We start from the raw sequence: 14,431 nt of genomic DNA on the forward strand, positions 1-14,431 counted from the left end.
AAGGAAGGGTCGCTCGCTCGGTAGTGATCGAAGCATCGGATCTTCGAACCACACTTGTGCTTAGATCCCGATCGGTATCGAAGCGTTTCGCTTGTATCTTTTTCTTTTTTTAACTGCAGATAGGGAAATCTGGGTTCATATCACTGATTTTTGGCTGATAGATTTATTGTCTGGTTTCAGTGTTGCTGTCTAGTTTGAGTTTATGGTATTTTGATGTGCGAGTTTGAGTGAAAAGTCATCCGAATCAGTAGCCGCGGTTCGAGTCTTAACAGTTCCTGTTACCTATTCCTAGACAGATTTTAATCTATCTAGAATCTCGTTCTAGATTTCTCGCTGAATCGTTTCAGTTGAGAGAGTTTGTGGTTTGCAGTTTCTTCTGATGATCGTTTGTCGATTTTTAAGCGAATGCAGAAATGCTGTACCTCACGCGTACCTACAGTACCGATTCTCTCCCCCAGTGCATCAATGTCAACTGAAGAATTTCTGAGACACAGGGAGGACCCCAGACTTTAAATGATATCACTATAGCCAATGATGCCAGCCAAAGTCAGCCTCGGAAACTATTTGACCGAGTTTAACGACCAGTTTGGGCCCTCGGTCCCTATTGACCAACCACAACTAGAGTGAGGGAGGTTGGAATGTTGGTGAGAGAGGGAGGTAAGGAGGACGGAGTGTTGGAGAGGAGTCTTGGGAGAGGGAGGGAGGGAGGGAGGAAGTGTTGCCAACTAGTGAGGATCCTGTCCCCACAACAACAATGCTATTTAGCATGTATTAACAATGCCGTGTTTTTGTCAGCGGAGCTGGCAGTACGTCCTTGATATCTCGGTGTCTTGCAGTCATCTCTCTGAAGTTCATCACGTGATGCTTCCACGCCTGCTATCCTCGATAATGGTTATCCTGATATCAGCTATTTTCTTCCTGATATCAGCCATTATCTTCCCATGTTCATGGCGTGTCAGTGTTATCTAAACTGTTTGACTAACATCATTGAAGTCATGATAGTTATCTTACCACGAGACATGGTCATGTTTGTTATCTTTAAACCAGCTATCTTGAACGCAGTCGTGTTCTTATTAGTACAAGAAATATAGGGCTAGAACGTTTTCGTATCATATTTCAACACTAAAGTTATCGTGCTGACGAAGCCTCATGATTATACGCTAACTCCAAAACTACGTGAAGTGGATGAACGTGAATTTACCCATTCTGGGTCTCAGGCGGGAAAGTAGAGTATCAAATGAGCTTCAAAACTCATGCACATAAAAGGCCAGTGAGTCAAATCAACATAGCAGTGCTAAGGGTCTTTCACATGAGCCTGAGGTAAAGACAGTGTTGAGGTTGCATACGGAAGGGAATGGTATCATGAGATATACAGGGTGTGGTTGTGTGGTGCAGAGGTCAAAGGTCACTCCCTGATAAGTGTTTGTCCACTGTTTGATAATGGCGATTTCACTCTCTCTCTCTCTCTCTCTCTCTCTCTCTCTCTCTCTCTCTCTCTCTCTCTCTCTCTCTCTCTCTCTCTCTCTCTCTATCTATCTATCTATCTATCTATCTATTCTTCAATCAACCCACCTACCCAACATTTTCACGCTATTCGCTCCCGAACTACTCCTTCACTATTTTTAACTTGCTGTATAAGAAGAAGTCATAAATTCTACATATCGTTTTTCTTTTTTTAAAACAGTTTCTCACATTCCTCTTTACCTCGGAGGACCAATGCCCATGTCGTATCTCCGATTAGAATTTCAGAGTGAGAATTATAGAGGCGAATTTTTATGACTTCCCTAATAAAGACGGGATAATTGGTCACCAGACAGTCAGCATTCACATACACCCTCAGGAGCCAGACAAATAAGTCATTCTGTTACGTTTGCCGAGTCTTCTACTTCAGAACACAAGTTGCTGACACTCTCAATCACCTTGACAGAAGACATTATATATTGCCATGGCCCAAAGGAGGAGAGAGGGGAAAAAAAAAGAAAACGGATTAGTGCATCCAGTGTTGTGAGGTTCATGAATTTTACGTTCGATTCTGGTTGACATGTTCGATCCTACACAAGGCTCCTGCAGGAGATCCAAACCATAACAAACTAATGTTTGTGTGTGTGTGTGTGTGTGTGTGTGTGTGTGTGTAAGTGTACACGTGTCTGTGTGTGTGTCTGAATGCCTACGGTCGAGGCATAGAAACAGTTGCTGCTGCATCTTGTACAATCTTTTTATGTATATACAGAATCTTAGTTTTTTCTGTGCTCCAAAAGAATGTATGACTTTCTTTAAAGTATAACTTCCCTCTATTCTTAAATCATCTATTTTCCTCACCTCTATTTATTCTTCTGTTCTTGCACTGTTCTTACTAATACATAAACCTTTGCACCATAGATTCTTACCTCTTTATACCTCATTCTCTTAACCCTTTTCCACTTCATATTCTCTCTAGTTCCCTTCCACTGCCCACAAATATATTACTACTTTCTACCCCGCTTGATTCTCTCCCTCCCTCCCTCCCTCCCTCGCATCTCCTCCGGCAGCAGCAGCACAACCCACTCTCCACCACACAGTCAAGAGAGCCATTAAGGGTTTATCTTCAGCGTCCCTTCCTTCCGTTGTTTCTTTTGATGAGAGACGGCTGCATAAGCCGCCAGCCAGGTACATACTGGTGGTCCTTATTTTGATGTTGTATAAGGGATGGGTCTTTCCCCTTCCTCTGTCTCATATATAAATGTAATGTGTGTGTGTGTGTGTGTGTGTGTGTGTGTGTGTGTGTGTGTGTGTGTGATTGTATAAGCACTATCCCTCCTACAAAGTAAAATCTCATCGTAAATTTTCATAAATGCGTTCGTACTCTCTTCTAGTCCTTCAAGTTCTTCTTTACCTTCTCCAGTATCTTCCTCAACATGACTAAGTCCCATTCTCATCCGTCATCATGTCTCACTTTGCCTTCTCTCTCTGTCAACCCCTCCTCTCTCATCCTCAACCCTAACCATACCTCTAGCTACTTCAATCCACCATATACGCCGCTTGTCATGAGGCATCAACCCATACAGCAGGTCTTACCATTGTATCCACAAAAGCCTGACGTGATCCTTGGCTCCGGCAAGATAAAGGAAGACAAGAAGAGAGGATAAACGTAAGCCTCATGGATCTCTTTTGTAAGAAATGATCTGAAGTTTCCTTCGTCCACCGCCGCTCTGGTCAAACCCTCACCCGCGGTTGGGACGCCAGTAAGAATACCTACAAAGTACTGCCAGTTATCTAAATGCCAATTTACATACTAATTGCTATTCTCAAGTGTGGCCTGAACTAACAACCGGAGCCCCTATTACGTCTTCAATTACGGGCCATAATACCTTTATTCCAGCGGCCTGCGTATGCAAATTGCCATTTTATTCTCAAGAAATTGGGTCTGTCTAACAAGGTTTATTGACTGTGTATTGTGTTGGTGTCGACAGGAGCCCAGTCGCTTAGGCTTTTGTTTGCTGGCTAGTGGGTGCTTGTGCCTCGCTGGTCACATGAGAAGCGAATGACTTTATAAACACGAAAATAAACCTTGGAGATGTGGAGCGATCAAACCGCGGGACGTAGAGAAGGGATCCATTGAACTCTAGAAGTTTAAACCAAAAAAAAAATGGCTCCTCATCATTCAACGGTTTAAAAGATATTAAGTTCATGGCTAGATTATAAAGCTTGAAATGAGCTCCCGGTAGAATGGTTCTTAAGCTTTTAAATGAGCTCCTGATGAGTAAGCTCCAAGGTTTCAAATGTGGTGCTTATGAGAGAGGGTTTAAAAAATGAGCACCACACGAGTGGATTGTCAAGGTTAATGACGATAATCCCACTCATGTTAATGATACAATAAAATTAAGCCTCCGTCCAAACTAAAACTAATCTAAGAATAGATTCGTAACGAAGCTGGCGACTTAAGGATTCGAACATATTTGATTTGTACGAATGAATATTTACTCAGAAGTAATCTAATGAGTATTTGTCTCGGAACCTTTCTTGGTAAGACGACATTCGACCTTTTTCTATACTGAATTCGACTGTGTCGACACGGGTAGCCAAATTTTGTTGACTCACTGATAGATTAGGTCGATGGAACATTAGATTAGGTCGACACATTATTAAACGCTGTCGATGCAGTCTCAGATTATGTCGATCCTCTATCAGATCATGTCGACGCCGTATCAGATCATGTCGACAGTTTCCATTATGTCTCCACAGATTAGAGTATACGTCGATGTTGTGTTGTATAACATCGACGCGGAATTAGACGAGGTCGACGAGTTATGCGATCACTGTGACGTGTTACAGATTCCAGGAGTGAATGACATTAATTCCGACCCGTGTGTCTTGCTCGCTTTGTATGTGGCGTCTCTGAGGACCTGAGACTATCATTATACATACGGCGCTCAAAACACTCGAGTGGGTCGAGTCGCGAATGTTATGTATGGCGTTCTTAAGAACGCTTATGGACTGAGTAGATGATATTGAGCGCGAGCTTCACCTACCTGGTCCAGTAGCGATGGAAAGACTCGAACATTCCGGCTAACAGGGTCCACTTAAGCCGTTCCGTAAATGGACCATACCAGTCGTAAGTGCCCCGTTAATGAGACTTTAATAACTCCAGGTTCAAATGAGCGATAGATAGTCTCTTTATTAGACAACGAGAAGCTTCCTGAAGATGAGAAGACGGCGAAGCTCAGATAAAAACGACGTACGGGAGGGCCTCGACCCTACTTCTCGTGCACTGGAAGTTTCGTCCATATTTCATGGAGAAAGTCCCTCAGGAAGAATGGGATCATTTCATTACCATAATGAGAATAACACATTTCAAACCATGAATAATTAATATATATTTATATATATATATTATATATATACGATGTGTATGAGCGGTTGATTACTCTTACGTGTATGAGAATCATAAAAGTGATAGACAGAGTAGATGAACAGATATTTCTTTTTTTTTTTTTTTCGTCAGTCGTACACTCGACGAGAACAAAATAAAGAAACCATCTAGCGAGACGTGGCATCTCCCCTACAGGTGCCGGCCGGGCCATAGACGCGGGTATCTCCTGGGGGAGCCTTCATCGCTGATGTATAGTGAGGTTCCTCGCTGGGGGCTTCTGCAGGATTTACCTGATAGTTTTTTTGCCGCAGCAGCAGCAGCAGCAGCAGCCTTCACCATTATTATGCAGTGGATCCTCGAGCTGAGAAACCCCCGGAGGATGACCTAAGCCACGAAGATTAAAATTCTTGGGTATATGTGTGTGTCTGGATGACGGCCCTCGTAGCTCCTGGAAGATGACCTAAGCCTGGAAGATTAGAATTCGTGGGTATGGGTGTGTGTCTGGATGACGGCTCTCGTAGCTCCTGGAAGATGACCTAAGCCTGGAATATTAGAATTCGTGGGTATGGGTGTGTGTCTGGATGACGGCCCTCGTAGCTCCTGGAAGATGACCCAAGCCTGGAAGATTAGAATTCGTGAGCACACGCATCTCGATGGGGCAAGACAATGACTTTGATGGGCACAAGAATGCTCCTCCTATCTTGAGGGCTTCGTGCCAGCAACAGAATCTCCGACTTGTCGTAGACCATTTTGTCTACCTCATCAACAGTGATTACGTCAGCTGTACGATCGTTCACGTCATGACGGAATGACCAGATGAAAAGCCCCTTCTCATCGCCCAGTGTACTGGGGAACATATAGACTGATGCGTCAACTGACAAACGTCGAAGATGTTTGCGATGGGATGTGAAGGTTTCCATATTCCACTCACCTGCAACCCTGACTGATGTCGTTGGAGGTCGTCCTGGAAGTATCACAACGGACGAGAAACGTAAACAAGCGGGACACTGGTCCTGTGGAACCCCAGGATGACGAAGAAGAGGAATGAGACAACTATATCTTCTATACACGTAGTTGTCATGTTTCTCTCATTATATGAAGTGATGAAGCAAAGGATCTAACATGTACATTATTACATTAAGATAAAAAGTCAGTAATTTTGTTTGTCCGGAGCCGAAATACGTCTTCATATTTAGGATGACCAACCACCACCAATTATGGCTCTCTCTTAGATTTATGCTGTAGCAGCTTTCTCGCTTCGTCTTGCCGAAAACAAAACAAAAATAATTTTGATGAGGTGGTCATCAGCCGACGCTGACATAAAACGCTTCTGAGCGGGTCTTATCCCCAGAAGTGAAAGTCCTGGCTAATAATCTATTAGAATGTATCACGTGATCAAGACCCAGGTTGCCAATTAACAGTTTCTATTCCCGATCAATCCACACGTCAGCGCCCATTTCATCTTTGGCCACCAACGAGCAACAGCTGTCCAAACACTTGCAATCATTCTTACGCTCCGAACAGGCCGATGAAGTACGCAAGTCTGACTTTGAATATTTAAATTGATGTCCTTTTCCGTTAGTGTACCTCTGGGTGTGGTTCAATACGGGACCTGAGTGAGAAAGATGGCCGCCATCCATCACTATATATCACCACTTGACCTGAGCCCACAGGCTGTATGAGGTCATACCCCAGCACATCCATGCTGGCAAACGTCCCACGGTGGGGATGTCCCACGTCAGGATTTTACCTCTGTGGGAATGGCCCACTTATGTGAATTGCCTCACGTCTTGAACTCGATGGGTTTCCCACGCTTGCTAAGTTCCATGTCAAGAGGGTTTGTCCTCATCGAGGGTCTCGCTACTTCAAGGATGTTGTGTGAACAGGACGTCGTATACTCACCATAAGCAGACGGACTTGTGAAACACCACAAGACCAGCGACGAGGTCGTGGATGATACACTGTGGATGTACCTATGACATGAACGTTCCTCGTGAGTTCGCTGTCTTCGGGTGATCGCCAATTTACTTTGGCTGGCGGAGAAACCTGCATGCAACTGGATATGGTGCTGTTTCCAGGCAACTAAACGTAAGGGTGTACCCCCCCCGCCTCTCTCTCTCTCTCTCTCTCTCTCTCTCTCTCTCTCTCTCTCTCTCTCTAGGGAGGCAGGACTGGCTCACCGGAGCTCCCGGCGTATGGGCTACGAGCCAACTGTTCTGCTATGATGATAATCATCTCATTCCTTTTTTTGTGTACGCTGTGCTGCGCTCGGTAGCATAGAAGATGTATTTCTTTTGCTCCGCTTCTTTCTTTATTTTAAGTCATTTTCTCTCCAACAATCAGGACCTTAACGCTGGTTTAGTAAAGATACGGTGGCGGTGGTGTCGAGGAAGATGAGGACTGTAGTAAAGATGGGAGTTTACTGTAAATAAAGATGTAGCAAAAATGACCTTTGACATGACCCACGCGGTCATAACCAACATATGTCAGCTTATGTACGTATATGTTGACCTTAACACATATAGTCACAAAATTCACACTCGCACAACAGTTTGGAAAGAAGTTGGTTTATACAGTTCAGGAGATGGAGGTCCTCAAGTGTACAACGCCCTTCCAGTGCAGTAAAGACAGAGGATTACATTGATTAACTACACATGCCATGATTCCATTCGTATCTAAACAACAAGGGCACATTAACCCATTAGATTCTAAGGAGAAACTGAACACATCTGTCTTATCCTTTTCACATACCGACAGCAGCTTCAGTATACTTTAGTTTACCACGAACCCACAGTTACAAGACTAGGTTTAAATCGTCTTCCTTGAAGCTTCAACACTTTAGAATTGATGCTATTAAAATATATGCTATTAGTAGTTGTCACCTTTGTTCTAGCTGATGAGTCTTTCATTTGGAAATAGAAAATATTTATTTTTCATGAGTAATGGCCGCCCACGTACTTAGATGAGAAGGATATATATATATATATATATATATATATATATATATATATATATATATATATATATATATATATATATACCTTGGAGTTTGTTTTTAAACAGAATAGCCAACACGTCAAAGTAGAAATATTCCGTAAATTACAAGGGGAAACTGTCAGTCTGTCTGTTTGTGTAAAGATTCTCCTAGACTATTCTTAGCTGGGACTCTTGTCAATGACAACCCGTTTTCAGGTGTGCCATTACTGGCACAGGTCGAGTGTGAGTGCTCGGGGTGCCATTATTGACACAGGGCGACCCGTGTTTAATCATTGTGTAGAGAGAATCCTTGGTTGGTGCTTGTGTTGTGTAAAATGTGATGAATTGCTTCATCCCAGTCAAATTCAATCCCAGGGACATGAAACTCCCCTTCTGACGATACGATATCGTTAACTTTGCTTAAAAATCACACGACTGATTGCGATTGATAATCTGGAGATTGCAATCAGAGATATATTCTCAAACCAGTTAAAAGAAAATATATCTTTTGAGGGGGGGGGGGATTTTAAGGACATATTACCCAGTGATTCATCAAATAACATTAACTGTACTGGTGGCCTTACATGGAACCTGTGAGTTTAGATTAACAAGTAATCTAAGCAGTTCTTTGGAACAGGTCAACTTGTGACCAGATCACCTTACTTCATAATCTACCAAGATTCTGAGGAGGTTACTCCCAAGTGACATTTAACAACGGATAAATGGTAACGATGAAACGATTATATGGAGTTCTGTGAATCCCTGTTCAATGTACAAGCCAGAATCAGAGTTACAGAAAAAAAAAACTTTAATCCTTCTATGAATAATAGAATTACATATGTAGATTACTCATTCCACTTTTAGAATTTGGGTTCCGATTACAATTCTTCCATAATCATATTTGATTATATTTTAATTACATTGAATTAATTCAGAAATTGTTCTCTTTCTACGAGAGTATAATTTTTATTTTCTTAATTTTTTTGTCTGATAAATATGACTTTTTTGCTAACCATTGAGAGAATTCTGCTGTAGGTTCCCTTGTCGCAAGTTCTTTGAAATCGTTGATGAAAAACATTAGTCCTAAGTCTGCAGCTATGAGGACTGCACCGCTGACCAACCTGTTCACATTTGCAAATACATCTGTGGATTACTTCACACCAACAGAGAATTTTTAACATCCAAACATAAAATTTTGCAATTAATCTCAAGTACACACTATTTTTCGTAAATACATGAGGTTTTAACATATTCATTTTATGATGCTTTTATGTAAAGTCGTTTTCAGTGTATATTTTTGTATTTAAAGATGGCTCTTGTGTTTAAATAGTATATAAATGTTTCGGAAGAATATATGTTTATGATTCAGTGTTATTGACAGATTAATTGATTACTAAAGATGTCTTTTAGAATCAGAAACGTTGAGAATTAAGTTTTACCATAAGACAGACCCTTTACTATATTTTCCTACGACTCAAGTGAAACATCAGTTGCTGACACACTCTGTCTCTCGTGAGTATATATATATATATATATATATTCATATATTGTGTGTGTGTGTGTGTGTGTGTGTTTTCACCGATTCCTTCATCATCTATGACAACTCCATGTCCCGTATTGCTGCTTTGAGGAGTCCAAAGATTGTGTTTTGGGTCCGTAGTTCCAAACTTGAGTGTATGATAAGCAAAGTTTACCTGCCGGCCAGGGGGATAGGTATGTAAGAATGTGGTGTGGAGACGAAGAAAAACGAAGACAGAATGAAATGCTAGAATAAGAGAGAGTGAAGTAGATGGTGAATTAAGGTGAAGATGAGTGAATAGATGCAAAGGTTTATTCACAATGAAGCTGAGGCATAGGGAGAAGAACAAGATAGATTAACATAGATGAACGTGACAATAAATTCTCGTAAAATGAAATGAAAGAAGGAGAAAAAGACAAAAAAGAGAGGAAACAAAAATACAGATAATTGAAATAATAAGAAATCATACGAAGCATAGAAAAAAAATGGATGTGGGATGGGTGATCATCGGGTGTAAAAGAGGATGTGGTGGAATGTGGAGAAGCGAGGGATGGATGTGACGGTGTCCCTACACATTAGTGGAAACCTGATAACGTAAGATATTAAAAGATGATTAAGAAAATAGATAAGAGTGATTGGAGACGGTAAAAGAGAGAGACGATTATGAAGTTTATATTGAAAACGCAGATATGGAGAGGATTGTATATACACATATATATGTTTTAACGTATTTAGTTTAGTATTTATGTCAGCCAATATGAAAGTAAACCTTCTTGATGATGGCCATGAGGTATTTCCTCAGGTTTCAGTCATTCATATCATATTACGGTCTTTCTCCCATTCCGGCCATTCCCAACACCCACGCACTCAACCTCCTCCTCCTCCCTCCCACACACTCTTTCCCACTCCCCTCCTCTTGCACCACCAGTGTTTTCCCTCGCCCATCTTGCACCATTGCTGTTTTGACCCTTCCTACTATCCTCTTTCCATCTACAGATAGATAAGGAATATAGAATGATACATATCACTATCCCTCAGCAAATGTGATCCCATCGTAGACGACTATGCATTCTGTCATCTATCCTTGTTCTCCACACACACACACACACACAACTCATCGCTACTTTCTCCCTATCGTACATTCCACTCACTGCTTTTCTCTTCCTTTGAGAGCGCGCGCGTCCTATGACCTCTTCCACTCCTCCCGTCATCGGCACTCACTCACTCACTCACTCTCTTCCCGCAGAGCTTCGGCTATGAGGAGATCGTTCAGCCAGTATCCCTGATGGGGACGGATCCCAGAGCTCCCTCCGGCACCTCGCCCACATCACAGAGGCCGACTCGTCCATGGCACGAGTTCCCCAGACACACAGAAGGTGACAAGATCCAGATCCCCAAGATGTAAGTGGTTGAGGCTGCCTGTTTGCTTTTTAACCTACCTGTTGACAGACCTGACTCTAGGCCACATGTGAGGCGAACATACCTGAATAGTTGTTGTAGTAGCTTCACCAGTGGGGGCAACAAGCCTGACTTTTTTTTAAAGGTCACATGTGAGTTCACGGAAAAGACAGAGTCTGACTCAAGGTAAATACATTATATGGTTGACGACAGGGTATTAGGGACTTTGAAAACCAGATTACCAAATCATAAACTTGTTCTTTTATATATCACGATTAAAAAAAGAAGATTAATCAGTAATGTTATAAAGAATATATCACACTGATCAACTCAGAAGTTAGTTAACAAGTTTTTTCAAAAAATGATCACATATTTTTTAGCATGTAATCTACTGATTAATCTTCTTTTCCAGGTGTAGAAGACTAATGATGTTACGTGAACTAGTAATTAATCTAGTTGTCTAGTAATGGGTCTAGTAATGCTATATGAAGTCTTAGTCATACCTCAGGAATGCTTGATAAACTTAGTTGACATATAAGGATGCAGGTCTCTTATAGATGGTATTGCATAGTGGGATAAGTTATAGCTAGATATATTCTATAAGATGACATGTGCTTCAAGGTTATAGATAGATGATAGAGTAAGTCAATATTCCTTGCATGATACAGGGTTCGTACGGGTCTGTAAAGGTGAGAATAAGTATCATCTTTGTGTAAAGAAGAACCCAGGGCTATAATAGATTTAACTACAATTCTGGCATTGTTCTTTGAACCTGAAATATAGACCTTAAAGCCTGAAAATATATAATATATAATTGTTCTGAAATGTAAGATGTCTTCCACCAATAGATATCTTTTCATACTTTTATCTGTATTTTTGAAAATAGTACTTTCATATGAAGTTGCTTTTCTTTAGTCACGATTGTTTATCTTTTATAAGTACATAAACTACTGGAGAAAGTAAGTATAAAGACAATGGTCTTAATGATATGAAAAGATCCCTGGATTCACTGACCTTTTCAGCACCTTACGAACCCTGGTGACGTAAACAGATACATGCGCTTAAGTATGAGTATGAAGGTCGACGTTTGGGTACCAACCTGCGCATGGAGGGTAGGCCAAATGCGCATGGTAAGGATATGCGCATAGGACAGACTATCAGTGCATAGTAACACCCTGCGCATGGACGGTCGGCCAAGTGTTCATAGTGACAGCCTGCTCATGGAGTGCACTTTAAACTTGTATAAGTAAACCGTGAAAGTGTGTCAGTAGAATGGACCTTAAACTTAAGTTTAGTCTGTGTTCAAAGACTTTAGACACAAAGTAAGCTCAGACTTCTTTGTGGTCAGGTCACAAAGTTCAAGATTCATCTCTGGTCTGAACATTAAGTCATGGTTTAAGTTGAACGTAGGACTGCGAAATGCACTTGAGATTGTAAAGTAAGTTCAGATTATATAGATAAAGTTCAAGAGTGTTTTCATGGCTTCCTCTGAGTCATGTTTTAAGTTCAAAATGTACTTAATGGCAAACCTCCATGGGCAGTATGTACTTGATACGTGTGTGTGTGTATATGTACACTTCGAATGACAGTGTATGTATCATACACCTCAAGTGGGAGTGTATGCATCGCGTGTCACGCATGACAGTGTATGCCTCACGTGTCACGCATGACAGTGTATGCCTCACGTGTCACGCATGACAGTGTATGCCTCACGTGTCACGCATGACAGTGTATGCCTCACGTGTCACGCATGACAGTGTATGCCTCACGTGTCACGCTTGACAGTGTATGCCTCACGTGTCACGCTTGACAGTGTATGCCTCACGTGTCACGCATGACGGCAGGTTATGTTTAAGTTTCTGTCTGCACAACACTCCGCCGAGCCACCGCGCTCACGTCCTGATCAGTGTGTTTTCATGCTTTCCCAGACACACGGAGGACGACAAGATACATATACCAAAGATGTGAGTAGATAATCCCTCAGTTTATTGTTCCCTCTAACACTACTACTGCCTCAGTCTCTAACACACTATTACCACTACTGCCTCAGTCTCTAACACACTACTACTGCCTCAGTCTCTAATACACTACTACTATTTCAGGTAAGCTGTTGATCTCTCTAACACACTGTTGCCTCAGTTATCTGTTATTGATATTAAACACACTTCTGTCTCAGTTATGTACTGATTTCTAATACATTATTGCTTCAGTATGTTATTGTCTTTAACACAGCTTCTTGTCTTTGAAACACAACTGCCACACTTTATTGTCTTCAAGATGCTGGTGCTTGTTATCATATATGTCATTAACAAACTACTCCCTCAGTTTATTGTATATATAACACCATACTGCCTCAGTTTATTGTATATATATAACACACTACTTGCTCAGTTTATTGCCTTTAAGACACTGCTGCCTCAGTCTATTGCCTTCAACAAACCACTACTTAAGTTTATTGTATTTAACGTAAGACTACCTCAGTATATTGTCTTTATAACCACCTAGATGATTGTCTTTAACACAGTAGTGTCTCAGTTTATTGTTTTTAACACACCACTACCTCGGTTGATTGTTTTTCAACGCACCTTAGTTGGTTGCTGCCCATACAGCAAGGCTGCGTCAAGATCTGTTTTTCATATGCAGTCGTCTGTGTCGATCCTGTTTTTCGCCTGTGGAATGTCATTTGTTCGTATACGGTGTTCAACGCTTGGTCGGCACTGTGGGATGGCTTGCTTGCATGTTAATGATTATATGATTGTAGATTATCTATCTAATGGTATTTTGATTTGGTATTCATAGTGCATGCTTATGTTTATTGCTCAACTGTATTATTTCTTTGTGAGTCGAGGAAATGTTCATTTAATTGAAGGTCTTGTGACTATCGAGTGTGATAGTAAGATATGGTTGATACATTATAAACATGTCTTTATGGTGCCATGTATTGTGTAGAGTTTTGCCTGAGAAAGCAGCAGATGCTGATGGTTTTAAAGGTTTCTGATCTATATGAAATTTCTAAATTGTTGTATCATGTTCTTATTTTTTGTTTGTATATATATATATATATATATATATATATATATATATATATATATATATATATATATATATATACACACAAACCTAAGGTTTCGTCCGACCCTTCGAAATACTCGAGTTACGTCCGATCATGCATAATATTCGGGTTTTCGTTCGAACCTTCGAAGTGCTTCGAATCATCTCTATTGCCTTTATAACCCTGAAGATCACTGACGTTTTCAAACCCGATTTTGAAGCACTTATCCAATCATTCATTACCACCTTTAGTTCCGGAGTACAACTCGTAATTCGAGATGAACGACATAATTACTGTTCTACCTGATGTGACATCAAGCTGACATGGGTAAACTAATCAGATGATTCATGTGTGAGAGAGAGAGAGAGAGAGAGAGAGAGAGAGAGAGAGAGAGAGAGAGAGAGAGAGGGAGAGAGAGAGAATAATCAAATGGTGACTTTGTGATCTACACCATGGGAAAAAGATGAGAAAAATACGTCTTGCTTCATGTAAACCCTCAGAGAAGCAGTTGAAATTTCCCCTTTTATAGGATTCGACTTAATATAAAATCTACTTCCTATCTATCCTTCTGGTTTGTGTGACGTACGTCAACCGTAATAGAAATCTTACTAAGTGGGTGACATTTCTACTCAGTCAT

At 41.1% G+C, this 14,431-nt stretch overlaps 1 protein-coding gene across 4 annotated transcripts in view; it reads left to right on the forward strand.

Annotated features, from left to right (window-relative positions):
- The window catches only part of grh (grainy head), a 216,022-nt gene that overhangs the window by 82,652 nt on the left and 118,939 nt on the right, over nucleotides 1-14,431 (forward strand). For 3 of the 4 annotated variants that reach the window (XM_071660207.1, XM_071660213.1, XM_071660212.1), the window contains exons 2-3: nucleotides 10,591-10,745; nucleotides 12,650-12,706. In XM_071660207.1, coding sequence (XP_071516308.1) covers nucleotides 10,591-10,745; nucleotides 12,650-12,706 — 212 coding nt within the window. The remainder of the gene's footprint in view (nucleotides 1-10,590; nucleotides 10,746-12,649; nucleotides 12,707-14,431) is intronic. The other variant, XM_071660211.1, reaches the window with a different exon arrangement.

The sequence above is a fragment of the Panulirus ornatus genome, chromosome 69, assembly GCF_036320965.1.
Source record: "Panulirus ornatus isolate Po-2019 chromosome 69, ASM3632096v1, whole genome shotgun sequence".
NCBI classification, from domain to species: domain Eukaryota; kingdom Metazoa; phylum Arthropoda; class Malacostraca; order Decapoda; family Palinuridae; genus Panulirus; species Panulirus ornatus.